Source organism: Pyricularia oryzae, chromosome 1, assembly GCF_000002495.2.
Source record: "Pyricularia oryzae 70-15 chromosome 1, whole genome shotgun sequence".
Taxonomy (NCBI): Eukaryota; Fungi; Ascomycota; class Sordariomycetes; order Magnaporthales; family Pyriculariaceae; genus Pyricularia; species Pyricularia oryzae.
In genome coordinates, this window is record NC_017844.1 from 425399 (window position 1) to 450372 (window position 24974).

The window sequence follows — 24974 nt, forward strand, 5'->3', positions numbered from 1 at the left end:
AAGGCCAGTGCGGATTGCCACTATGCTAGAAGTTTTTGCCAGACTCGACAAAGACCAACGAAAAAGGCCGAAATTCTCCTGATTGTGCCAGGGAGTAGACTTGGACAGAAGGTGTGCACAGCATGGAGCACATGCTTCAATTTTCTATATGTGCCGATATACTACGGGTGACCTCATCCGTTATAGACTGTAGCTAGTTCACTTAGCTGACCAACTTTGCCTATCACGTCTACATGCACGCCTTTCTCTCTCCGAACACATAAATTCTACTCAAATAAAACTCCGCGTCCGTGGTTGCCGATTGCTGAAATCCATCCCATTATTGCAGCGGTTGAGAAATACCGAAGCCTGCCTCGAAGAAAATAGAAAGAGAAAAAAAGCGCCCAATTCATCTGACCACAGCGATTAGACTTGTTTCCCAGACCATGGTTATCCACCTGTCTCAGATTAAAAGTCCTCGGGTCGCAAAATGACAGCGTTCAGGATCTTGCCCATATGGGTCTTTTCGATCGACTCGCAGTCGCGACGGACCTTGGTGAGGTACACTTTGAGGAAGCTGACGGGACTACTTTTAAAGGAATGTTTGAGGATCTTTCCAGGGTTCGATGCCGGGTCGACGAAGCGGTCTGCGCAGACCACCATCCCGTCTTTCCCACCACCTTCCCAGTCCAATCCCAGCATGTCACAAAGCGCAGTGTAGTCAGCAAAGGAGGAGATGTAGAGTTGGCCGGCAAAGAGGTTTAGCTGGAGGACCAAATGCCTAGGCACGGACCACTCGGCTGGAAGAGCAGGCGTGGGGTAGAGGCGAAGATCTTCAAGGCTCTCAAACCCAAGCGTTGACCGTGGTGCATACAGATGCAATGTGGTTTTGGCGTTTTTCCTGATAGTGGCCAGTAAAGCCTGCGCCTCAAAAGGACTGATGATGACGAGGTGCTGCACGATACTTGAGGTGCGGTCGGCACCACCCGTACTTGTCAGAACCCACTGGACAGGGCGAAGATATTAGTCTTGCTTGGCCGTCGCCTCGAGTTTGACAGTACTGGCAAAGTCCAGAGTGACTAACACATCTTGAGGAAACTCGCTCAATTTGGGTATAAGCTTGGCCGCGGTGAGTAGCTCCAGGGATTTGAAGCAGGCTTGAAAGACGTAGACCCGGCGGGTAGATCCCCAGTCTTGGCAAAGTTGACGACAACGGGGTCGAGTTTGTGCGTGACTGGCTTTGCAGGTCGCGGGCGCTCAACGTGCCGTTCCTGCTCGATTTCAGGAGCAAGCTCGCGCTCCTGCTCTTCCTGCAGGACAGCCGAATCGAAGTTGACCTGGCCGAACTGCGCGCAGTGCTTGACTATGCTGGCCGCGCCCTTGTGGCTGGAGGCATCTGCACAACAAGGATTTGACTGGCGCTCGCCCGGCTTGTAAAGATCCTCAATCATCCGTGCTTCTTCCTCCTGGAATTTGATGGCTTGCTGAGGTGACATGGAGGTAACACTCAGGTTTCCATTTTGGGACTGGTCCCAGAGGTGCTTCTGGTGACCAAAACGACGACCTTGCACCGCCCACAGCGGTATGCTGCGCTGAATGTCAGCCCAAGTCTCGGTGATTGCCCAGTGCAGAACATCAGCCAGCTGATGCTATCGTCCTCATCCTTGTGAACCTTCTGGAGGATCTTGACCCTGATCTCGGGCGGAATGCAAAAGACGACAGTCTGGCCCTTCCCTAGCTTGCGCATTCTCACAGGCTGATACAAAACGTTAGAATAATGCGCAAATTTGACATTAGACACGGGAATAGAGCAAAAATAACAAGAGCTCACCCTGAACCAAGCGATCCTTAGCCAAATTGGCCCCCAATGTGACGGCGGCCCGAGAGTTGTCGGGCAGCTTCAAATCAGTGCCACGAGTATAAGCCTCATCCAGGAATACTAGGCAAACATCAAGTGCAATCGCAAACGGGCTGGTCTGACGAAGCTCTTTCTTGCCGCGAATATCAACCACGCAGAGGTTGTCATCGTCATCAAAGTAAACACATGCCTGCTTGTTCGAGGCAGGCCCCTGTTCCTGATGCATGCGAAGCCACTGCTTCGCAACTTGCAAATTTCCTAGCTCGAGGATCTGTGCGCCCACATCTAGTAGGACCTGCACCTCTTGCTGCATCTTCATCACCATAGTAAGCAACTGATCCGCATCGCTACCAGTTGTGGTCCGATGCGGGATCAGAGACACATGGTTGTCGTCCTTCAAAAGATAATCTAGGACCAGCGCATTAGTGTGCTTCTGGCTTGGGAGGTCCAAATGCGTGACAGAGAGAGGAAGAAGCTCTCGAGCGTCGTTTGTCCCACTGAAACCGCTGATAGGTCGTGTTTTCACCTGTCCGATATCCCAGCCCGATCCACTCAACTTGCTTGGGAATTCTTTGATATATTTCGGAAACACAACATGTCCCAGGAAATAGTCCACGACCGCTTTTGCGTATCGGAGCTTCGGGGAAAGCAGCTGCACGCACTGGGGCTTGTCCTTAATATTAACTCCTTCAAGATGGTGGAAACTAGAGTCAAGGTTAGGCGCATCTGCAATCCAGGCGTTGTACTCCTGGTCGGGTTGGTCCGATTTGAGAAGTTGTCCAAACGTCACAAAAAGGTCCTCACCACTGAGGCCACCGTAGTAGTAGCTCAAACTTGTCAGAAGAAGCACCACCTCTGGATGCGAGAACTCTGAGCGAGGCGAGGGCGAGTCCTTGGCACGGTATGGTACAGCCAAGCGCGTGGGAGGCTGTCGCATCGGGTCTAGACCATAGTTGACTCTCCAGCGTTTCTGGGCAAGAGTAAATGCAAGGACTCCGCCAGCAAGGATACCTCGAAGCAAAAGAAATGGTGCTTTGGTAGCATCGGACCAAAACCCGCCTTGTTGCGCACATTCAACTGCATTGATCTCGGCTGGAGTAAGCTTGACCTTTGTGAGATATGTCAGCAAAGCTGCCCGTGACTTCTCATTCTGCCGAGCGATCGGCAGTCCAGAAAGGCCTGTTGCACAGATCCGAGATGCTACTTCCTGAACTAGCGCCTGCTTGTCATTGGCCTTGAGGATCCGAAGACGAGGGAAGCTGCCCATGCCGAACTGATTGTGAATTTCCAGAGACGCCGGCACCTCCTGAGCAACTGAAGGTGCGACATCCCTGACAACGTCCATGACATCTTGCACAAGTCTCCACCGGCCTGGGCTGTAATCAATCGGGCGCTGAGTTCCCATTGTGTAAACCAGCTCGAATTTGACGCTAAAATTCTCGTCGCTCTCGTCTACAATGTCACAAGAATTTTCGTCAAAGAACTGCTGTCCCTTAAGGAGAGTACGACCAATAGATTCTTTTCCATTGATGAGGCACTCAAGGCCCATAAGCTTAAACGAGAGTATTTGCTCAGGCTGTACCAGGAGAATGCCATCCTTCCGCATACAGCGATTGAGATCCGCAGCGATGTCGTTGACTTTGGCCGGATCGAGGCGCAGAGCCCGCGAGAAAGGTAACTGAAAGACGTGAACATCCAACAGCCCACCCAGCTTGGCTAAAAGCATCTGCAACATTTGCTTCGACTGCGGCTTTGCAACAATGACGCGGACCAGCTGAGTCCCATCGGCAAGTAGAGAAGCCACTAGGGGTACGATGACAGAGCTTTTGCCTTCTCCCATGTTGAGTTGCATAACAGAGTTTCTGTTATCCGGAGGGCTTGACATCTTTCGAGCAATGTCGGATTTGACTGAACGGATAGTGATGTCACTTTCGACTTCCATAAGCAGAGCCTGAGGATAGTCGATAGGGTCCCATTTCGAATGAGCGGTATTTTCCAGCTCCTTTACAAGATCCACTGAGCTGCCGGAGGAGCATGCTCGCAGCGGTCTCCGAGCACGCTGAAGGTCGTGCAAAGCCAAAGCAAACTGGATAAGAGCATGCTTCCACTCAATGGGGAGCTTCTGCCAGTTGGAGGTTGAAAGCTGGGACAAGAAAAAGGTGCTGCAGATTCTAGGGCTATTGACGAGCCCCCCATCCCGAGCCCCGAGGCTCTCGAGAGCAGCCAGGGAGCGGAACTGTGCCAAAAAGAAAGCTTGGCACTCAGTCCAGTACTTCAGTAGCAATTCTGTTTGCGGAGATGTCGCAAGCCCATTTTCTGTGCCATCCTTCCGGTCCATATTAAGATCGCGAAGAGCGCGAAAGCTACGTTCAAGGTCCCTGCAGTACTTCCGCTCAAAGTCTGTGCATGTGCCGACTCTAAGGCCTCTCAAAAATGATTGAATGCAAGACGACGGTGACTGTTTGTCACTGTCGTCACAGGCTCGGCCCAGGTTGAGGCAAAGTTGAGGCCGGTCCTCAGGCCTAATTATCGGCGGCTGGTTCTGAGCAAAGAGGTCCGCGGTGGCAGCGAACCCCTTGTTGCTGGCGACTAGCTTATAGGCTGGTAGCTTTGGAAGTGGGGGCAACTGGCCCGTCGACGAGTCGATTGATTGGCGAGATACGGCCTCAGCAAGTTTCGTCAGGTATTCGTAGAATAAGTGATTTTGATACCAAATCTTCCACCTCGACCGCACTGCTGTCATTGTCTCATCGACGTCCACATACGCCCTCAAACCGGCGCAATCGCTCTCTGTTGGCTTTTTCGGCCTTTCACAAGGCCACTGAGACTCCAGGTAGGAGATAAACGCCTTGACTTTGAAGTTGAAGTTGCGCTCGTACGTGGTATGTCGACGCGTACTTGCATCCCACTCTTCCTCATGGGGAAGGATGGAGAGTTTGGCCTCCGCCGAATTACGATAACCATACCCACCGCTCTCTACGTCGCTGGTGATGAGATGTTTGACAAAAGAGTAGCCCATGGACAGATTGTACTGATCTGTTTTGGCTGGTGGCGCAACAGAAGCAACATCCGGGATTGAAGCAATGGCAAAAAGAACCTCGATCATGGAGCGTGTGTCGTAATCAGTGGTAAATGCCAAGGCTGAGAACCACGACGCGAGTTGAAATACCCCAAACTCGGAGCGCTTCTTTCTGAAAGCACAATGAATCGCCAGCCAGTGTCGCGCGATCAGTTGCTTGTGATTATCGAGCCATACTGCGTCCCAGGATAGGCAGGCCGGTAGCTCAACCTTGGGCCCGTAAATGTTGCTTGCATCATGAAAAAAGGACCACATACTAAAGGCTTTGATGTTTGGATACCAGCCCGTCAAAAACGGTTTGGCTAGGAAATTGCCTGCGAAACTGTCATAGTCGCATGGGAGCGGGCTTCCTCTCGCAAACGGTCTCTGCTCTCGTAAACTCTGTCGCGTAGTGTTGCGAACTCCTCGGCTCCAAAGCCGGGCACTCGTGACCAGGAGCAGTTGATCATGTCCCGCTTGGTAAGTTTCGGATTCGAATTTCGCAAAGAATCGAGTTTCTTAACGAACCTGGGGCTGATGTCGAGCTGGCGGTCCGCCTGTTCTAGCAAACCCCTCACTCTGGCATGAAAATGAATGTGCTGAGAAAGGAAGCCCAGCCTTTTATCCCATTGAACCTGTTGCATCTCCTTAAGGTGCTTTGGGTAAAAGCCTCGCAACGGCGTGAGCGATGCTATGTTTAGCAGTATATTTCCGTCAGCTTCGGATAGATTAAAAACAGAGAATGCTGCTGCTGAGCTCAAAATCAAAAGCGCCTGCTCGGTGCCTGTATATCCAGTCAGCTTGTCTGGGAGACAAAAGGATGTCAGAGCATGCAGGTAGGCGATGTAAATCTTGCTTCTAAAGCTCCCGTTGTCCACGAGACGGCCCAGCTGCTCGTCGATATTGTAACAATGAACTCGTGCCGAGCTGCCTTTGGCGACAAAAACTTCAACATGAGTGGCACTGATGTTTGTTGGATGCTTGCAGGGAAAGCAAGAAACTTCGCCGTCAGGAATCAAGATTGCTCGCTTATCCCCAGTGCCGTTTATGAGAATGAGCTTGTTGCGAAGCCCCATCAGTGTCTCGACCGCTTGTGAGGGATCAATATGCATCCCACGAAACTGCCGAGAGAAAACCTCAGTTGACCCAGCTTGAACACTAAATCCAAGATGTAGTCTGGGGAGATCAATGTCAAGAATTGAGCTGTTTGTAGCAACCGACACGTGAAGGCATGAGAGATCCTCGAGAGGATGGAAGATGGCTGCCATGGCTCTCAGGGCTCCGCTTGATCGAGAAACAAGCTGGTGGGTGGCATTTCGTAATTTCCACATCTCTCCGTACTTGAACAAGACCCAATTTTGTGGGGAGGACGTCCACTGCGTCCCAAGAGGTCGGAACTCTATCGTCTCAGACAAAGGGTCGTACCAGTGAAGGTGGCTGTCAACAAAAGAGGCAGGCAGCAATTGACCAAACACCCTGGAGGGTACAAGCTGCCATATGACTGATCGTCCTCCTTTGTCCTCCTCTTCTTTCTCTGCAGCCACGATTAAATCCTTGCCGTTCGGACCTTCGAGGCCTAAGTTGAGCTTGTGTCCACACACAAGAGCCTTGGCAGAGAACTGCATTCCGGGGGAATTGGAAGGCATGACGTCCAGAATGCTCTCACCGAATAGCAGCTGATATGATGGATGTGCCTCGTACTCTGCGGAGACGCGCGATAGTGGGACACCATTAACCAGTAGCTCGCCAGTCAGAAGATTGTAATGCACAGGCAAAGATCGACCATGAATCCCCGAGATTTCGGAACCGATCCAGTACCTCACTGATTTCACAGGTTTCCAATCTTTACCCGCTTGATATACCGGCCAGTACTGATGGATCGCATGATCGAATGGGTTGTTCTCCAAGGCGCCAGCAGCTAAAGTCATGAATGAAAGAGCGCGGTGACAGAGCCTCCTCCACCTTGCCACGAAGAAAGCCATGATGGAGCCTTCATCATATACGCCGGGTTTAAGACACTCTTGAGCGCTCATGCAAGCCTGAATAAATACGGATGTATCTTCATACTTGGCTAGAAGCGTTTTGAGATGGGGCTCTTCCACATCAAAGGTGGAAAGGCAGATAAGGCCAATCTCGGAAGCTTTTGACATGAGTTCCTGCCGGAAATCTTCGGCGACAGTCTGGGAGTCTGTTCTAATCTTTTTCAGCCAGTTAAATGCATTCCGGCGAGCCTCGGCAAGAAAGTCTAAAGATGCAATGTGAACTGCGGGAGAAGAAGAAAGTGAAAGCACTCGCGTGGCTACGGCGGCGAAGTTTGCCAAAGCTTGGCACGACTCCCAGTTTTGTTTCACACGGGCACAGGCATGCCGAAGACGGTTGATAAGCTCATGGCAGAAAGTTTCATCGTTGACAGTGAAGTGACCCTGTCGAAGATCGCGGTCCGCTTTTTCGTCATGTGTGGTCGAATCCGAGGGTGGACCGGCCTGATACATGACTTGCCACAGCGCAAAGCTTGTCTCGGGCTTCCGAAAATCGACTTCCGGCATTGAGAGCTGTAGAAGAATGTTCTGCCACTGCAGCTTGTTGCCCGATGGTAGCGAGCAAAGTGACTTGAATTCGGAAACTGAGATGTGATCAGGGGCCTCAGACTGATTCGCGATGACAGTGTTGGAGGAGAGGCCATCGGGCCTCATGCTTGGGCGGTACAAGAATTTGTTCAAAGAATCCACTGCAGACTGGTATGTGCAGCTGCGGGACAAGGTATCCAAGACCTTGCGCTGGGAGAGATCTGATTTGGTCGAGGTTGCATCATCGAACAAGTGGTATGTCATACCATTGTTTAGACAAACATCACTATTGGTAACGGAAAGATTAACGGGAACGGTTCTCCTGTGTGTGCGGAAATGTGGTTTGGTCGAACTAGATAGAACAATTCGATTGGCTCCTGGAGGCCAGGAGAGGTGCTTGGAGAGAGCCTCGTATTTGAACAGGTCGTTTTGATCGGTGCGACGGTCACCGGACCCGTTGTACTCGCAACAGAAGACTTTTAGCTGTACGAGCAAAGTCGCGTCTCGCCACGCCGCGAAATGTCTGGGAAGCTGGAGCTTAAATACTGTTGACTGGGCCTTCAGAGGTTCCTGAGGTAACGGCCACTCGTAAATGTCGATTTCTAACGAGTCCATTTTTTTATACGTGGCCCACCTTTGGCACCAGCTCGGATGGGATGTATATGGCCTCCCATAACGGCTCACACCGAATACTTTATCGCAATCCAACCTTTCGTAGTCCCCCTTCAGCGAAGAGTATTGCGCCTTGATTTCGGACAGCTCCTGCTTCTTTTTCTCTCGATTCTTGGTTGCCTGGTCTTCTATAAGAGAGAGAGAAGTCTGCAACGCCCAGGACCGAGCGTAGTGTCGAACCGCGAAGGACTGTGGATGGCCAAAAGAATCAAAAACGTAAGGAAGCTTCCCGTCGGCGTCTTGAGATCTCTGACAAAGGTATAGCTCAACCTTTTGGAGTCTGATCATGTCTCGGCTAAAAGGCAAAACCACCGACTGCAACAGGTGCATCGGTATTTGGGGGTTATATTCGCGCAGAAGTGGGTTGTGGGAGATGACTGACTTGTCGCAGGCGATCCAAAGCTCCATGATGGTCAGCACAGTCATCGAAACGGCCTTTGGGTTCGCCCGGTAAACTTCATTTGCGGTGGATTGATAATCACAAATGAGAGTAGAAAGCCTGGAGCAGGTATCTTCCTTATCAATATGCTTGCCAGTCCAGCCCTCAAGATGGTTTGCGACCCAAGCTTCAACCGAGTGGATATTGAAAAGATCATAGTCCCCTGGCATCCCCATCGCACTGATATTTGGCAGAACATCATGTGGTAAAGCCGATATGTAATTACTTTTGCTGAATATTCCCTGGGTGGAAAGTTGCTCACGGTCTGAAATCGACTCGAGAAAAGAGTCGAGCATGGGAAGCGTATGGAGGACATCTTCCTCAAGGTGAAGTTTCTCAAGCCGTAAGAGGTTTTTGGGTGGCGTCAAAGATACAGAGATTTGCTGCCGACGCAAGCGAAGCTCATTTATTGCACCTATAAGGGCATCATTAACTACCTTGATGACAGCTTCTGGCAGCGTGGATTGTGAGGAAGAATCTTGAGTGGCGGTCAGCTTAAACCGCCGACGAGCTACCTTTAGTCGCATGATTTCCAAGTAGTCGCTGCCCAGGCAAATATCCGTGGCTATATGGAGGATTTGGGCGGAAAAATAGAGTATGAAGGCCTTATACGTGAGCCAGCCATCATTTGGTGATTGTCGAGAATAAATGAGTTGCATCGTGACACGAAGTAAAAGCCAAAGCGGCGACCGCCTCCAGGGCATGCGCTCGTCATCCCACATGATTTCGTCTCGGGTGTTCTTCCAAAGTCCTGCGTCCTTGACTGGTTGTGTCACAGGGCCAAGGAAAGCTGTGATGAACTCTGTCACATGGTGCGGGCTGGGGGTGTCGCGCTGCTCATCATGATACTGTCCTGCTTTCTTAACTTTGGGCTGGGAACCAGGTGTTATGGAAGATGCCAGCTTGTAAAGCATGGAGGAAATCGACGAGACGAAGTCAGTTTTGCTAACAAAGTCCTCCGTGCGCATGTCGATTGCAACACCTGGGAAATAACGCCGAAGCCTCCCGGGGGATGCCATTGTATGTTTGTCGAGTGGGGACAGCTCAAAAAGGTCGAGCTGCATCTTATCCAGATTTCTGGTGATCATAACCCCAGCATTCTGTTTGACGATGTGGAGTGTCACAGATCCTATCATCATTATATATGATAAAAGTCAATAAAAGTTTCTTAATCAATATAACAACAGATGAGGGCAATTTCGAGATAAAGAATGGTTTCGGAACACACCTAGCTTTCCGTCTACCATATCGAGAAGGTTTCTGTTGAGCTCGCCCTCATCAAGGTGAACAGTGCCTTGGGATCGAACATCAATCGTTACCTGTACCATGCTGACCACAGACGCCACCACTGCACGTTGATCTGGCGAAACGCAGCCCATGAAATCGACGAGCGCATCATGGACGGTCGAGAGCATGGCGGCCTCCTTTTTGGCAGAACAATCATCGCCGCTGGGAAGCTTTGGGGGTAAAAAAACATGATGGACCAAGTAGAGCAGATTATTCAGAGCCAGTTCGGCATTGACCTTGAGCTTCGACATGACGGATCGAGGAAAGCCTCAAGTAAAGCTTTTTGGGGCTCTGAGCTCCGTGCGTACAGGCCAGTCTGTTGAAGGTCGGGCAATCCAGTCCGAACTGTTACGAGTGATGACCAGTAAGGAAGAGAGCAAGAAAAAAGTCAAAGGGAAAGGAAAATGAAGCAGTAGAACAGGACAACTGGGGGGAGGGCAGAAGCGCAGTTAATCAAGTATGGCACATTGTAGTGGATGGAAATCAAGGAAAGGTCGGGCAAAAGAAATGACGGTAGTTGAAACAGAAATGGAGAGACAAAGACTGTGCCGAGGGATGGCAGTGGAAAAATCTCAAGGCAGAGCAATAATTTGTTTAGCACCAACCAAAGCAAACGGTCCAGTTAGCAGTGCAAAAGGGTGATACAAACGAGGGGGCACGCCCATTGAGGCCAACCTCAGCTGGCCAGAACTTGGGTCCACAAACCAGGCCCATACAACCACATTTAGTTAAAAAGCGAGTGAAACAAATATGATTGGAAGAACATTCGTCAATGAAAGTTTGGATTGTAGTGTTGGTCGCAAAGACTAGAAGAAGCGAAAATGGAAATGTAGCAGATATTATGGTGCATGGAGTGCCACCGTCCCTGGATATGTGCCGGATTCATCGTCCATAACTTTTCGATCCACTGTTTGGGTCTCAGGATGGTCTTTTTTTTTCTCTCCGTGCCTTTATCGGTGTTATCCTGGAGACAGAATCGCTCAGGTCATTTATCGTTAGTTGTGAACACAAGACTAAGAATCAAGTCTGATGGCACATACTGCATTTCACCGGGTTGCAGACGAGGCTGCACGTGGGAGTAACAACGGAGGTCGCTGCATGGATGCTTTGTTGGCAGCAAATGTTGCATTTCGAAGGTGGCACCGAGGTGGTGTTACTCGGGCCAAGCTGGAGCGCATATTACCACGTTTATAGCGAAGTTGTACGTGCTTTTTCCTACCAATACTATCTCAGAGACAGGCAGCCCTACAGGCAAAAAAATACTCTGCTCCTAGGACTGCCGAGGTATTGGTAAATCTTCAGCCCAATAGGCACATGGTAGCTTGTTATTTGCGCAATGTTCTTATTGGGAATTTGATTCAAGTTTCCGCCTATTACGGCCCCCTAAAAGTCGTTTTTATAGCAGATGCATAAAGGAAAATGGTATGACCAGCTTATCATGGTTTCCAATTAACGAGCTGATAATCGTATTTAGGAATCGGTCATACGAGCTTCCTGTATCGATAACGGGGATTTTTAACTTGAGACCACCAAGATTGCCAGTTAGATTTCTTGCTCTGTGAAATGTTTTAAAGATTTCTCCACTCTTCAATGAGCCGCCCAAGGTACCTTCGGCGCATCAATGACACATCAGTGGGTGGAGGTGCATCGCCAAGTGTTGTTGGCTTCTTCAGCCTGACCGCCGCTCCCCCAAAAGTCCAAGGGCAATTGGTTACCTCACTTGTTATACAATGCAGAGTAGGCTGTGCCTGTGGGCAGCGACGAAATGTAGTCGCTCTGCCAGTGAGAGCCAAATCGGACAGGGCAGTCGCAACAACCTCAAGACCTCTTCTAGCCAAGGAATGTCTCGGGGCGCGGAAAGTTTTAAAACGCTGGAATGGTGTCTAATAAGGAGGATCGCAAGGGGCATAAGTGATTCAAGTATTCGGTTTCATCATGTATTGAATATCTTATAGCTGGTTGAAACGGCATTTTTCTCTGTGTTGCACGGTTGGCTCGTGTCAAACATGCAGGTTTTGACCGAATACCTGTTTTATTTTCATCAGAAGGTACTGTATTGGCGGTTGCGACCCTTTCAAAGGTGGAAAACCTTGATATCCAGCTTATCGCAAAGCTTCAGTACTATGCAGTACCGGAACCGCCCTGGGTAATCGCAGACGTGAGATAAGTACTGGCCAAAATCGTACCTCGGGCGTGCTGTCTTTATCGAGGCGTAGGGAGATCTACAAGCTATGTTCGCAATTCGACATAGTCCTGATCGAGGATAACCCATACTTTAGCCTCTACTACCCTCCTTCAGCGGGAGGGGAGACGTTCGACGGCGCGTCGTTCCCCTACGGACTCTTCAACGAGCTCGTGCCCAGCTTTCTCCGTCTCGATACTGAGGGCCGCGTCATAAGGCTGGACTCGTTCTCCAAGTCCATTGCTCCAGGCTGCAGGCTCGGATGGATAATGGCCAGCCCGACCGTGTGCCAGCATCTCTTCTCTATTGTTGACGACACAACGCAGCAGCCGTTGGGTTTCGTGCAAGTTGTGATTGCGCGGCTGCTATCCGAGCCCGACGGGGACGACGCCAACGGTAGTAGCAGCAGGACCTCCTGGGGCTTTCAAAGCTGGGTTGGCTGGCTCCAGGGTCCACGGTCGGCGTACCGACGTCGCATGGTCAAGATGGCAACGGTGCTCGAAAGGGGTAAGCACGTTGCTACAGCGTCGACCACGAACGGCGGCGGCGAGGACAACAAGGTGGCAATGTTTGATTTCCGCTGGCCCATGGGCGGAATGTTCCTCTGGGTCGAAGTAAAGATCAAGAACCACCCGCTCGCCGTATCCGTCGACCTGAGGAGGCTGATGCGCGACCTGTGGATCAAATGCATCCGCCCCCCTTACCTCGTCCTGACGGTAACGGGGGACGACTTCGCCGAGACGGAGGCGGTTAAAACTGGGCGCGGGTACAAGTTCCTTCGGTTCTGCCTTGCGGCCATAGAAGAAGACCTGCTCGAGGAAAAGCCGGCGTCCTTTGTCCCCGCTTACCGGGACTTTTGGTCGATCCGGAGGAAAGAGGATGTTGAAAGAATCATAAAGGAGGAGGAAGCTTACCAGGTTACCACCTCTTAAGCAAAGGAAACTTGTACACGTCGCTTCTGTTGAGATATGGTGTCGGGTGCGAGATACAAGTTTCTCTGACTTTTGTGATTACATAGAAAACTTAGGCCAGAGCCATGGAACCCCGTTCTCCAAGAGGTGTACTTCTATGACAACTGTTCAGTTCTTTGATGTGATTAATCATTACTGCTGGAGTGGCTGAAGTATCCCTATGGTCCTGTGATTGTGTCTATGTCTCCATGACAATCACTATTTGAGCTCCAAAAAGCAGGATTATTTAGGTTCCACGCTCCGAGGCACTTCGGACAAGAGTAAATAATGCATTGGCCGATGAGGATCTCAAAAGAGCCGGGATAACAACAATCCACAAACGACTTGCAGAATGCAAAATCAATCAATCTAGCACACTGGGCAGAAGCCAAGAAATAGATAAATAGATCGTTTACAGTTCTCTTCTACACTTTAGTCTATAATAAGAGTGGTATACAGTGAAAATTTGGTCCAAAATACGAGCCCATTCAAGTGTCCCTCTAAACCAGGTTCGACCGGATCAAGCGTCAGAACATGTTTCATAAACTAGACATTACCCTATGGGCTTATAGATCTACTAGAGAATATACCTACTTGCATTGCCCAATTTCATTGTGGCTGTAAACCCGCAACCTTCACAGCCAACTCATCCGTCGTTATCCGGTTCGCGGGAACCGCCTGCACCATTTGGGTGACTATATCCTCCAATAAGTCTGTGGAATCCAGTGTCGCCGAAGTATCTTCAACAAAAGAAAGCCACTTTTGCATGGCCAGCCTGGCGCCTGATCCAAGATGCAGCGCCTCGTTGATAAACCATACTGGATGGGCCTTGCATAGTTCCGGCAGAGGGATTTTGCCAGTGAGGAAAAGCATCACTACCCCAAGTGCAAAAACGTCCCCTGGTGCGCCGCGACTGGGGGTTCGGCCCAAGAACTCACGTGGTAGATACCAAGGAGTCCCTCCCGTGTGATAGGTATGGGAAGTGCTGTCTGGGATCTCCCTCGAGAGGCCAAAGTCGATGACAACAGCGCCGCGGTCCGGAGAGTAAAGAATGTTATCTGGCTTGATGTCGTTGTGCACGATCCTGTGGCTGTGGATATAGGAGAGCGCAGAGGACGTATCACACAAGACCTGGGCTACGTTGGCCGAAGACAGGGTGCAGTACGGGCCTGCCACCGTCGGCTTCCTGTAGTGAAGCAGACTCAGTGCCTTCACATGCTCCATGTAAAGTGCAAACAATCTGGAGTCGGCGTCGAACAGACGCACTATCGATGGCTGCAGCCGGACGGACCGCGATGGAGCGGGAGAGTTAGGAGCTGAATATTTTTGTATACATATATACACAAGGAAAGGGACATAACGTACGTGTTCCGACAGCCTTAAATGGTTTCTAACCTCCTGCACCCATACTTTACCCAAACTATAGATCTTTTGAGCTTCCTTGCCCGATTCGCCCTGTTTAACTGGGCCAGAGGGCAAGCGGATAACCTTGACGACTGCTGCTCCATTGTCTTCTGGAGAAGAAGAGTGCTGGGCGGTGAAGACGTGACAGTTCTCTCTCATCGCGAGCTGCTTGTCGTAAGTGACCGTGTAATCCTCACCACTGGGGCCGATAATTCTAGCTTTGTCTCCTGCGTGGAGGTACTGCATTGGATGGCCGCGAAAAGGCAGCAGTCCCCGTCCCGCAGCACTCGCAGCTGGAACTGAAGCCGGTGCTCTCGCTGATGCCGAGGGATGATCGAGTTGACGTACAGCTTGGACGGGTACTGGCTGAAAAACAATGGTTGCCTTATCCTCTTTGTCAGGCTCCCTGAGCTTGCCTTTCTTGGATGGGCCTGGGTCCCCAGCCTGTGAGGAGGCGAGCTGTCTCTTAGTCCCTTGCAACGTTGTCTTCGCGTTGCTCGGCACAGTTGGGTTCGGTATGATTGAGATGCCGCTGCGAGCCAGGATGGAAAATTCCAGGACTTCTTGCCCAGAAGCTGCATGAATCGCCCAAGGTCCAGCCTCTAAAAGCTCAAAGTCATCTGGTTCGATTTCGACGGACTGTACAGACCGAGGAGTAGAAAGACCCTTCCCTTCCAGCCCTAACTCTGCTGGCATCTTTTCTCTAGCAAGCGTCTTGAGTGTGACCGACTTGTCATCCAGGTTCCTCAGGACTATGCGATCGGCAGCGGGGTCAAAAACAAGTGTGCAGTGAAGCAGCTGCGCTACATCCTTCGGTGGAATGCGCTGGCGAGCCTGGGTTGGGGGCACATAGGCCGTGGCTTGGATCGTAAACCCAATGTTCTCCTTGGACTGCGTGACGAACAATTTTTGATAGGCCAATGCACCGGGCAGCGCGGTGCCACTGGCGTTTGCAGCAACGTCGAGCACGGCCCGGCGGTACCGAGACGTGGCTTCAGCGCCGGCTTTAATGTCGCCCAGTGGATGAAGCTGAACTGTCACAGGTTGGCTCGGCGAGGCGCCCAAAATAATGCGGACATTCGGTGGCGCCTCGGCCGCCTCAACCTCATCAGCCTCCCTTTGTGAAGCCGCAGTAGCATCATCTTCATTTTGCTCATTTTGGCGTCGGATGAGCTCGCTTGAGCTGAACGGGTTGGTGGTGCCAGAGGGTGCTTCAGGTGAGGCGAGACAGACTCCATGCTCCTCCAACATCCGCGCAAATTCGGTTGATGGGATCGGCTCGGTGGTGCTGCCGGAAGCATTTGCTCCATCATTAATATTGACATCCATCATATCGCGGTATTGGAAAACGACTTGAGCAGGTCGAACAAGTTTCAAGATGCAGGAGAAGTTGCCGAGGGACAGTGAAGAACTAGACCTAGACTGAAGGTTGAAAGGTTCGATGAGCTAAAGACGTAAAAAGAGATAAGAAATGGCTTTAAAAATAACTCAAGAGATGCGATATACATATGGAGCAAGAGCTGGATGGAGAGGTACAAAACATGAACAAAGAGTGAAGGGAAAATGAGAGCTACGAGGTGAGGGGGGGGGGGGGGGGGGGAAGGAAGAGGAACAGTGACAGGAATAGGAACCTCGAGTTGATTGCCCCATTTGATGGCGGCCTCCTGGGTAGGACCCGACCTACAAAAGCCGCCAGGCAGAATCGCCCATCAAATGCAGCAATGTTCAGAAGGTTCATCATCACAGACTGAACGATTGGACAGAAGGCTTCCTTGGCTTGGAACGGCATGTGGTTGGTCACGACTCACACCCACCAAATTCGGCAACGCCAACACTCGAGGACAATCACGTGATATTTGCCATGAAATGAACTTGCTCAACTGCGCGTGTGCCTCCAATTTTATGTGGATCACAACCACCACCAAACAACCCAGCCACCATCTCCCAAGCTCCCTGCATCCATCTCGCATCGCCACTTTACCACCATGCGCTAGACTTGTCTCTGGACTCATCCATCATCCCCATTCTCCACCATGAACGGTACTCTGCCAGAGAAAAACTACTACACCGATTCTTACGATGCCAAATGGAGCTGGCCATCTCACAGGTTTCAACTGAAGCCCGACGCATTGTTCACGACTTTGCACGAAAGGTTCAACACGCGAAACTGCCCTATCCAAGACCCCTACGCCTTTCTACTCGATGTGCGCTTGTGCGCGAACGAATCGAACAATGTAGATGATTTCTACGCCAGGCTCGCAGCGCAGAAAGCCAAGCGAGTGCTTGAGCTGGAAGAAATCTGGGACAACGTGACGGACTTGATGGCATTCGACGAGAAGGGCCTTCCTTCGGATCGGATATGGACGTGCAAACAGTGCAATAACTCGGGCATCAGTGATGTCATTACCCCATGCGAGCCCATGTCGACCAACGATACGCCCGAACTCCATTCCAAGTCTTTTTTCAACATGATCCAGACAATGTCGTTCGACAGTATGGTTAGGTTTTTCGACGGGTTTGTGCGAGAAGCACGCAAGGAGCGCGACGAGTATTACCGCAAGAAAAGGGCCAGAATGCAGCGGGGTCGGGAGGAGGGCGCCCGGCGACGCGCTGCAAAACAGGACCAAGAACTCCAAGACCAAAAGCGCGCTGGCGAGGGCAGCACCGCCGCGGCCGGGCCACAAGACAAAGCTGCTGGCCCCGAATTGGACGTTTCGATACCGGCCGGCGCTACTGTCCCTAGTCCATCAGTTCCCACCCGAGATGTCGCCAATGATCCGCCGCCATTATCACAGCCGCCGAGCACACCATCATCCGATCCCGAAACCTCATTCGATCAGTCCCCATACACCCCCGCGACGACTCCCTCGCCCCGCAGAGAACAGTCCGACTCGAGGACTGGTAAACGCAACATATGCACCGCCTCCAACTCCACTACCGCAAAGACGGCGAACTCACCCCATACCACCACTAAACACACAAAAAGAGGTCGCGCTGCCTCAGAACAATCCTGTGAGGATGAGATTATTGCAACAGGTGAAGCTTCACTACGACAGCCGCGAAAAAAGAGACGCCGCGTCTCGCTACAAACAGAGAGCGATATCCCGGCGGGGAACGCTCAGATACAAACCAGCGCTGCGGGTACCTCAGAGGCTACCTGTGGAGTCCTGCGCGAGGCCGATGTTTGCGGCAGCAACGACGGACGCCTCACGGAAGCTACATGGGCTCATGGGCGATAATGGCTGCTCCAATCTGGACAAGACGAATGCATCGCCAGGGACGGAGACAAGCACAGAGTTGCGGCGTTTCGAAAGAAGCCCCATTTCGGACATTATACAACAGCCACTGCCACTAGGTCTTCAGGATCAAACACAGCATCTGTCCCCTTCGCTGGAAAATGACGAGTGGCCGTATGTGCCCATCGTGGAGTTACAGTGGCCATTCGACTGAACGAAAATGTTGTCATGTGGGCGCCAGCATCTGTGCAATGCCGAATACACCGCACGCAAGTCTTAAAATGAAAACTCGCTTCGATTTGAGTATGAACTGGCCGGACGTCGCTATCCTAAAAACGAGCTTGAACAAAAACCCCAGCCCCAGGGAGAAGAAGAAGCCGAGCCACAGTCTAGCAACGTGGTTGTAGGGAGACACGGAAATACGGTCGAAGTCTGGCATACAGCGTGAAGCCCATAGAAAATAGTCAGGCAGGGCTTGTTACTCAGTATCCAGATACAAATGCAGCTTCCATAACCGACCAGTGAAATCGCATGCAAGTTAGTCGATAACCAGAGTCAACATTATTTTATCAGCTTGACTAGGAATCTGGAGCAAGTGCCTAGATTCTTCTGTCACATTTTGTTTCGCGATCTATGGCTACATCGGTGACCTACACGGGCCAACAGGGACCACAAACGGGACCTGAGCAAGAGGGCCTGGATTTAGTAGGCCTGACCTGATCGATCTGGTTCTATTCTAGTCGATGTAGGTAAATGTGGTGCCAGGAAAGGGGGCCGGAGGGTCAACATTGATCACAGCGAAGGAGGGCAAGGGCCATGGACAGACTGGAAGGGTACGAAGCAAAGGGAGAGAAAAAAACAAGCTGAGTAAAACAAGATTTGGAGGATTAATTAGTGCCTGCGTACGCTGTATCTAAATTTATGTCTAGAACACAAGCAGCCCCTGGCACATTCACTCGGCTGGCTCTCCCCAACAAAACCGACGAACGCCCGTATGTATCGTCAGTTGGACAGATCTACATAAACACAACGCGAGAGTGGGCGGGTGAAATGCTCAAAAGAAAACCAGTTCTGGGTTGTGCCCTGCAATGCGTTTATCAGAGGCTCTAGGCTCACGCGCCACGCGTGTTAGCAGAGTCCCGACTCCTCTCCACTGTTTTAGTTCTATCACTTTTTTCTCTCACCTAGGAGCGTCCATCTTCAGGCTAACACTCAACGTTGATAGAACAAAGAGATCGTGGCGGCGTTGTGGTTCTTGAGTGCCAAGTTCTGCTCACGGCTTGGCTGGTTCAGAACGAAACATAACGCCGTGCACTGCTTGTAAAGGGACTGAAACCCCCATCTTGTCTACTGTTTCTTAGTTCGTTACCTAGTGTGATTTCTAGCCCGACGGCATCCTCGGAGGAACGTCGGTTGGCTCTGGGCACATCAACACGCATGCCCGACTTTGGTAGTTTCAGAAGAGCGACCAAATGTGGCTCGATAGCAATCCAAAAACGGCGATGCCGTCGGCTCTTACGTCTGTCAAATTGACAAACGCGTCGAATCGGTCCCGCGCGAAACTTGCTGTATCAAAGTCGCGCCTTTGAGCAACGAGGATTGACGGTCTTGGAGGGATCCGAGGTAGGAGCTGGCGTCTTCGCAAATGCGAAGACATTGGTTGGTCACATCTCTCTCATTCAAAAGCTAGATCAGAGCCGAGAGAAAATCGTAGCAACGATACACCACCTTCAAAACCTTCTCAGTTCAACAATGTCGAATGAGGGCCCCGAGCGTGACGAACAAAGGCTACGAGTGCAGGAGGATATCCACGCCTCCAAGCAGTGTTTGGAAGTCTGCAAACAGGCATCCAAGCAATTCTCTCGTCAGAAGATACACATCGTTGGAGAAGTAGTTGCTGACGATGACACCGATCAAGTGGTTGTTACAACTCTTGCCGATCTTTTTGACGTTGGCAAGGTATTGGCTAAAAGCGGTTCTGCACAACTAGTCGGCTCAATGACGGATGATACGCTGCAAAAACTGACAGCAGATCGGTATAGCAGTCGTTTTGGCACCGCATCCAACTATCCTGGCCGTGCACAAGTTCGCAGCACTGCCTTGCCAGCAAGTTGTACGAGCCAAGACGGCGACAACCATACTCCATACCTATCGAACAAGGACAGACAATCCCCAGATGCGCATTTGAAGTCTGCCAGACCATCCCCTAATGAGGTTAGAAAACGGGCTGCCGAAGGCGGTGGTGCATACCCGGTGTGATTAACGCATCTTAAAATGGCTGTTGTTCGTGATCATGGATTTTGGCAACTCTTTTTTTCCCTTTTCTGGTAGACAGCACGATCCTTATAAATGTTGTTCGAACAGTCAGTCTATATAAACACAACCTATTAATTGAGACTGTGCTGACTCGAATTCTTTTTTATCTTGTTCTTTCGTAAGGATACGTGGGAGCAGGGTGACAGCAAGGCATGCTTGGGGTATTGAATGGCTAATGAGGTGTTGAATCGTTTACAACATCACTGGGACGAGCTTCGCTGAAGAAATGCTCATAAACATCGCTGTCGCCATGGTGCGGACGGACCATAAATTTCAAGACGAGGCACACAGTCACGCTTTTCCCTGGATCGACTGAATGTCTGTATGCACTCGAATTTCGTGCTAAAATGTGACTTTCGCCGTTCCCACGCCTTTGGTCACAAGTGTTAGCCTATAACCGGACCTTCATAGCGAGACAGCAGGCCATTTATGATAGGTAAAGTAGCGCAGAACTCGCCGGGTGACGCAGGTGCATTTACAAATAATCCACCACAAGACGAATGGGTCAATTATGGGTTCGCTGCTAACTCTCGATTACACCAGTTTCTCTGCCTCTCCATTCTGCTCCGCTTAAGATTTAAACGGCCGCATCTGCCAGCGCCATATCCTCACCAACACGACCAAAAAGCCTTACGCCTGGATGGATTTCGTTACTACAGTAATCAAGGTAGAGAAATGCCACGGGCATTCGGTAGGGGGGCGAGTCGCCGGCTTGCCATAGCTCAGAGTAATTTGCTCTCAAGCCTCGATTACGCGTACCACTATGGTGATCACTGTTCTGCGAAATTGCGGTGGAAACCCTATGGCTATGTCAAGCGTACCCTGCCCTTGCCGCTGAAAACCGGATGCCATTCAGCTGCCCCTCTTCTCTGGCAGGATGGAACTTGCGTTGCAGAACCTAAAGGATGTAGCACTACTACGTACAGTGTGACTGTGGCAAGGGATTTCGTTGGTCGAGGGTTCTATTCTACCGGCCGGTAACACCCCGGGCTACACAAGTATAATAACGCCAAGCGCCTGTCTTACCCCTCCTCTCCTTTTTTCTTCTCGAGCCAACCATCACAAGTTTGACAGGCGCTTTCATCGCGATGTACGATTTGACTTTTAATACTACCCAATAGTTTATCTTCTGTTACACAATGGTATAGTCTGGGTAAGCAAGTACATGAACAATTTTTACCAGCATAACGCAGGCGCTGGTGCTATATTTGGAGGAAGTCGAGTTATTGGCTTCCGCAAACGCGTCCTTCCGCCCTGATCCGTATGAAGTCAAAGAACTAGTCTCTCACCATACCGATGGTTTTCCCGACCGTACGGAGAAATGGCATAGTTTTGGACTGGCTGGCAGGCGATTAGTGGAGTGGAAATAAAGGCCGACTATGATCGCTTCGAGGCTGCTCGAACAGGCCGCTCAAAGTAGCGCCGGACGAAGTACGCCCAGTTTATAACGGTAGCTCTAGGTTGTGTGTTGACTATCGCGCCAAAACCATATTTTTCACCCAAAAGCTCCACGAAGTTCTCGAACATGACCGGGCATAGTGTCAATTGTGCGAGGGATACGTGAAATCTCATCCTTTTGCTGTGGTTGGCTAACGCTGCTTGACCTTCATGTTGATAGCCAAAGATGCCCCACCAAAATCATTTCTATATGCCTTAATATTCAGGCATATTACCCCGTCTTAACGACAACAGCGGAAGCGGGGTTGATCAATACAAGGATGATGGGCAGTGGATGGGCATTGACGCGGTGATTTCGAATCCTCGGTCCCGATACTGAATTTCGCGGTTGACGAGATAGCCAGCCGATTCGTATTTCAATTATTGTGTACCCCAATTCTATAATTGCCCGGATTCACTATGACAGATCCGCTTAGCACAGCTTCTGGTGTTGTGGCCCTGGTGACCTTCGCCTTGCAGTCTAGCGTAACTCTCCATCGGACCATCCGCAGCCTTCGGAGCCAAGAGAAGGACGCGCGAGCTCTCAAAGACGAACTTGCCGATCTAACTAGCGTGTTGGAAACGCTTCTAGAAACGATCGAGGGCCACCCTAACATTGATTTTGGATCTCTCGCGCTTCCTCTACAACGCTGCGGCAAGACATGCCAAGAATATGGCGAGCTTATTGCCAAATGTACTAGGCATTCCACGAGCTCACGAGCGAGCCTCCGCGATTGGATCACTCAGCGGTATCTCCAAGGAGATATTAATGATTTTCGAAACATGTTATCAGGGTATAAATCGACCATTAACATAGCTTTAGCAAATGCAAACATGTTAGTAGTACCAATGAAGTCTTTCATTGGCAAGCGTTGCTAACCCACGTGTATCTTACAGTCGCTTCGCCGCAATAACACCGCAAGTTCTGGAGGATTACAAAGACTTGATCCTTGACACGACCCTTGATTTGAAGGAGCATCTCGAATCTCTTGAAGAGAAAGTTGGCGACTTACAAGACAGCATCCCCCAGGACGATGAAGCTGAATGGGAGGCTCTTTCGGAGGAGAAGGAGAGCACAGAGCAGGGTCTCAAACTATGTGCCCAGCTGTCCGCTCAGATCGAGCAGTTTATGTCGCTATCTGCGGAGAATCCACAGTTCTCAAGCCGCCCATCAGCACACAAGCACATCAAATCGGGCCTCGGCCCTGTAGGGGCTAGCCTCCAGTCTCTTTTGCTTATTCTGCAAAAGCATGAGTCAAGCATCAAACAGCAAATGGAGGCTCTACGTGTGAGCGGATTACATGGGGATGCCACCGCACAAATCGAATCTTTGGAGGAAACAAAGACCGCCATTCGCCAGTGTATTCATGTCGTCTCTGATGCCGACGAGACTGTGCGAGAGGAGAGACGCAATGTTTTTGCGGACATCACCATGGCCGACGACAGCTACGCTTTCTCTGTGTCCACTGTCGGAGATTTAGTGACCGCGAGAGGATTCCATCTTAGCGGACGTGCCCGTCATGTTGGTGGGCAGATCAGCGATGAAAGCTATCAAATGACCGTTGACGCACTTACGAAATTGGACCTTGCGCACTCTCAGTCCACGCGCCAGAATAGCCAGGATCATGGTCAAAAGACTCATGGCCCAACACCGGTTCACCCTGAAACCGGGGGTACTAAGACTTTTTAAGACCGTTATGGACGAGGAATGAAACTTTCGTTGCCAAACGACGGCAACAGGACACCAGATGTCCCTTAATGTTTAATTTGAGACTGTTGGGGATGATTTTCTCCTGACAAACTGTACCCACAGCAGGCAGATCAAAGCAACCATAGTTAGGTTACGACGTACTGGGCGCGGCTAACCCCAGGGACAACCCAAAAGTGCACTTCTACTTTTGGATAAGCTTCGTCAGCCAGCAGGGTTGAAGATGTGGTCGCAAGCCAAGTAGCCGTCAGCACACAGGCGAAATACCCTCCTTTCGCTACTGAGAGCAGTGCAGTCTTTTATAATGTCCGGGCCATGGTTTACCAAATACCTCCTTATATTGCTGGGTAGCAAATAAAACATAAGTGCCATCAGCGGTCCGATAAAAAAGGCTTCAATTATGGTAATATATCTTGTCGGGTTTAATTTAATGTCCAGTTTTGATATTGGCCGGGACTATCTCCAGCTCCGACTAAACGGGTATGGCGTGGAGTTTTCATCACTTTATCCAGTGTTAATATGTGCGCGCAATTGATGGTTTTGGTGCTGGTTTTAACTGGGCTGGAAATTACCTTGGAATATCCTTTAAAATGATAAATTTTGCTGGCATTTGGGCATTTGGGCATTTGGTTACGACAGTTTAGGTAACCAAAATTTCCATTTATTATTTTATTGTTTAAACATGGTTGAGCTTGCAACATACCTCGCGAGGTGACCAAAACGAATTTCCAATATTATTTTACTCAACTAGGCCCGTATTGTACGATTCCCGGCTATTTTGGGTATATTTGCGCTCCACATGGGTTTTGTACAATGTGGTAAACGAGGGCACAAACTGCCATAAAATGCAATTAACGTGTATATAAAATCTAATTATGCTGCGTTTAATCCACTAAACGCCATCGGTCAAACCTTAATCGCGTTCCTTACGAACGACGTGACGATCCGAGCAACGCGCCACCGCCTTTAACCTCCGTTATATAATTTGAGCTGCGTTTGAATTGGCACCTGCCGCCATCCTAGTTTACCTAGATGGCAATACCCTGTTCCCTGATTGTCCGCCTACTTTGCCATGCCTGACTGTGACAGTGAGGCTGTTACAGGTCCATATTCCTTTGGCAAGGGATAGTTCTTCTCCTAGTAAGTGATGGTTAATATTTACGAATTGCTTAGCATATTATATTTAATTTAAAACTTACTAGCATTTTCGAAGATGGCGGCCAAGATTCTGTTTTCTCAGAATCGTATGTAAAATATTTGTTGTTCTGTTCTATTACAATATAAATACGAGCTCCGCACAATCGTAGCTCCTCGAGTTTTCGAAATATGGTTTTCCGACGTTTCCTGATTTTGTTTTGGAAAAGACTTGTCGACTTTTTTAGGGGAGCTGCGGTGTTGTAAATATTCAACATTGGATGAGTGGGCGATCGGCTTTGTATATCCAGCTATTTATTGTGATCTTGTGCGAGGTGATTGGTGCAACTAATCGGACGTATGAGTATTTTGCCTTGGTGACGTACTATAAGTGCAAGATTGATAGGATTGAGGTTTTACGAGGGAGAAAGCTATATAACGTGCGCCTGCGTACTGCTAAATGCGGACCAACTATGTAGGTTGCCGACGTCTTGTGCATGTGGTTGCGCGTGGCCAGGGTCGGTGCGACACCGGTATCAGCTGAAGGCGTAGCCCCCTAACAGGACGCAGGGTTATGCGAATTGATCCAATGCCTACGATGAGCCTGCTTCCAGGTTCCAGGTGTTAGTTCAGCCGACGGGACGCTCTCCCAATATCCCGGTTCTGGGCCGTTAGGTGCTTTCTAAACTAGCAGAGGGCGATCAGCCTGGACAGAAGGGCATGAGCAGACTGCTGTTGTCACTAAGG

General features: G+C 50.3%; 8 protein-coding genes across 8 annotated transcripts; 4 read left to right on the plus strand and 4 right to left on the minus strand.

The window, feature by feature from the left end:
* Positions 1-105: 105 nt before the first annotated feature.
* Positions 106-11283, minus strand: MGG_02059 (uncharacterized protein). The gene is made up of 5 exons (XM_003708771.1): positions 10901-11283; positions 9802-10824; positions 5240-9702; positions 1811-5126; positions 106-1735 (listed from the first exon to the last, which is right to left on the minus strand). Exons 2-5 carry the CDS (start codon positions 10109-10111, stop codon positions 1638-1640), a joined length of 8187 nt encoding a protein of 2728 aa, XP_003708819.1. The 5' UTR covers positions 10112-10824; positions 10901-11283; the 3' UTR covers positions 106-1637.
* Positions 11284-11590: 307 nt separating this feature from the next.
* MGG_02060 (aromatic amino acid aminotransferase) lies at positions 11591-13169 on the plus strand (the record flags this gene model as incomplete). Its single annotated transcript, XM_003708772.1, has 2 exons — positions 11591-11720; positions 11962-13169. The coding sequence occupies 2 exons, from the start codon at positions 11591-11593 to the stop codon at positions 12972-12974; spliced, it is 1143 nt and encodes a 380-aa protein (XP_003708820.1). The 3' UTR covers positions 12975-13169.
* A 211-nt stretch (positions 13170-13380) lies between these two features.
* MGG_02061 (CAMK protein kinase) lies at positions 13381-15977 on the minus strand. Its single transcript, XM_003708773.1, has 2 exons — positions 14358-15977; positions 13381-14267 (listed from the first exon to the last, which is right to left on the minus strand). The coding sequence occupies exons 1-2, from the start codon at positions 15726-15728 to the stop codon at positions 13602-13604; spliced, it is 2037 nt and encodes a 678-aa protein (XP_003708821.1). The 5' UTR covers positions 15729-15977; the 3' UTR covers positions 13381-13601.
* A 452-nt stretch (positions 15978-16429) lies between these two features.
* MGG_02062 (uncharacterized protein) lies at positions 16430-17635 on the plus strand (the record flags this gene model as incomplete). Its single annotated transcript, XM_003708774.1, has 1 exon — positions 16430-17635. One exon carries the CDS (start codon positions 16430-16432, stop codon positions 17633-17635), a length of 1206 nt encoding a protein of 401 aa, XP_003708822.1.
* A 1749-nt stretch (positions 17636-19384) lies between these two features.
* Positions 19385-20174, plus strand: MGG_02063 (uncharacterized protein; the record flags this gene model as incomplete). Its single annotated transcript, XM_003708775.1, has 1 exon — positions 19385-20174. The coding sequence occupies one exon, from the start codon at positions 19385-19387 to the stop codon at positions 19889-19891; it is 507 nt and encodes a 168-aa protein (XP_003708823.1). The 3' UTR covers positions 19892-20174.
* Positions 20175-20759: 585 nt separating this feature from the next.
* MGG_16024 (uncharacterized protein) lies at positions 20760-21475 on the minus strand (the record flags this gene model as incomplete). Its single annotated transcript, XM_003708776.1, has 3 exons — positions 20760-20782; positions 20975-21077; positions 21353-21475. The coding sequence occupies 3 exons, from the start codon at positions 21473-21475 to the stop codon at positions 20760-20762; spliced, it is 249 nt and encodes an 82-aa protein (XP_003708824.1).
* Positions 21476-21685: 210 nt separating this feature from the next.
* Positions 21686-23840, plus strand: MGG_02064 (uncharacterized protein). The gene is made up of 2 exons (XM_003708777.1): positions 21686-22221; positions 22283-23840. The coding sequence occupies exons 1-2, from the start codon at positions 21806-21808 to the stop codon at positions 23073-23075; spliced, it is 1209 nt and encodes a 402-aa protein (XP_003708825.1). The 5' UTR covers positions 21686-21805; the 3' UTR covers positions 23076-23840.
* An 81-nt stretch (positions 23841-23921) lies between these two features.
* Positions 23922-24526, minus strand: MGG_16025 (uncharacterized protein). The gene is made up of 2 exons (XM_003708778.1): positions 24293-24526; positions 23922-24230 (listed from the first exon to the last, which is right to left on the minus strand). The coding sequence occupies exons 1-2, from the start codon at positions 24503-24505 to the stop codon at positions 24156-24158; spliced, it is 288 nt and encodes a 95-aa protein (XP_003708826.1). The 5' UTR covers positions 24506-24526; the 3' UTR covers positions 23922-24155.
* Positions 24527-24974: the final 448 nt, after the last annotated feature.

Bases quoted from the DNA above. Each gene is read 5' to 3' on its own strand.
- MGG_16025 (XM_003708778.1), bottom strand. From the start codon at position 24,505: ATGTTGAATATTTACAACACCGCAGCTCCCCTAAAAAAGTCGACAAGT. The intron at 24,231-24,292 runs GTAAGTTTTAAA...ATCACTTACTAG, and splicing joins CGCCATCTTCGAAAATGCTA to GAGAAGAACTATCCCTTGCC.
- MGG_02064 (XM_003708777.1), top strand. From the start codon at position 21,806: ATGACAGATCCGCTTAGCACAGCTTCTGGTGTTGTGGCCCTGGTGACC. The intron at 22,222-22,282 runs GTTAGTAGTACC...TGTATCTTACAG, and splicing joins GCTTTAGCAAATGCAAACAT to TCGCTTCGCCGCAATAACAC.
- MGG_02061 (XM_003708773.1), bottom strand. From the start codon at position 15,728: ATGATGGATGTCAATATTAATGATGGAGCAAATGCTTCCGGCAGCACC. The intron at 14,268-14,357 runs GTACGTTATGTC...GTCCGGCTGCAG, and splicing joins ATTTAAGGCTGTCGGAACAC to CCATCGATAGTGCGTCTGTT.
- MGG_02059 (XM_003708771.1), bottom strand. From the start codon at position 10,111: ATGTCGAAGCTCAAGGTCAATGCCGAACTGGCTCTGAATAATCTGCTC. The intron at 9,703-9,801 runs GTGTGTTCCGAA...TAATGATGATAG, and splicing joins TATGGTAGACGGAAAGCTAG to GATCTGTGACACTCCACATC. The intron at 5,127-5,239 runs GTTTCGCAGGCA...TACGGGCCCAAG, and splicing joins GCTCCCATGCGACTATGACA to GTTGAGCTACCGGCCTGCCT.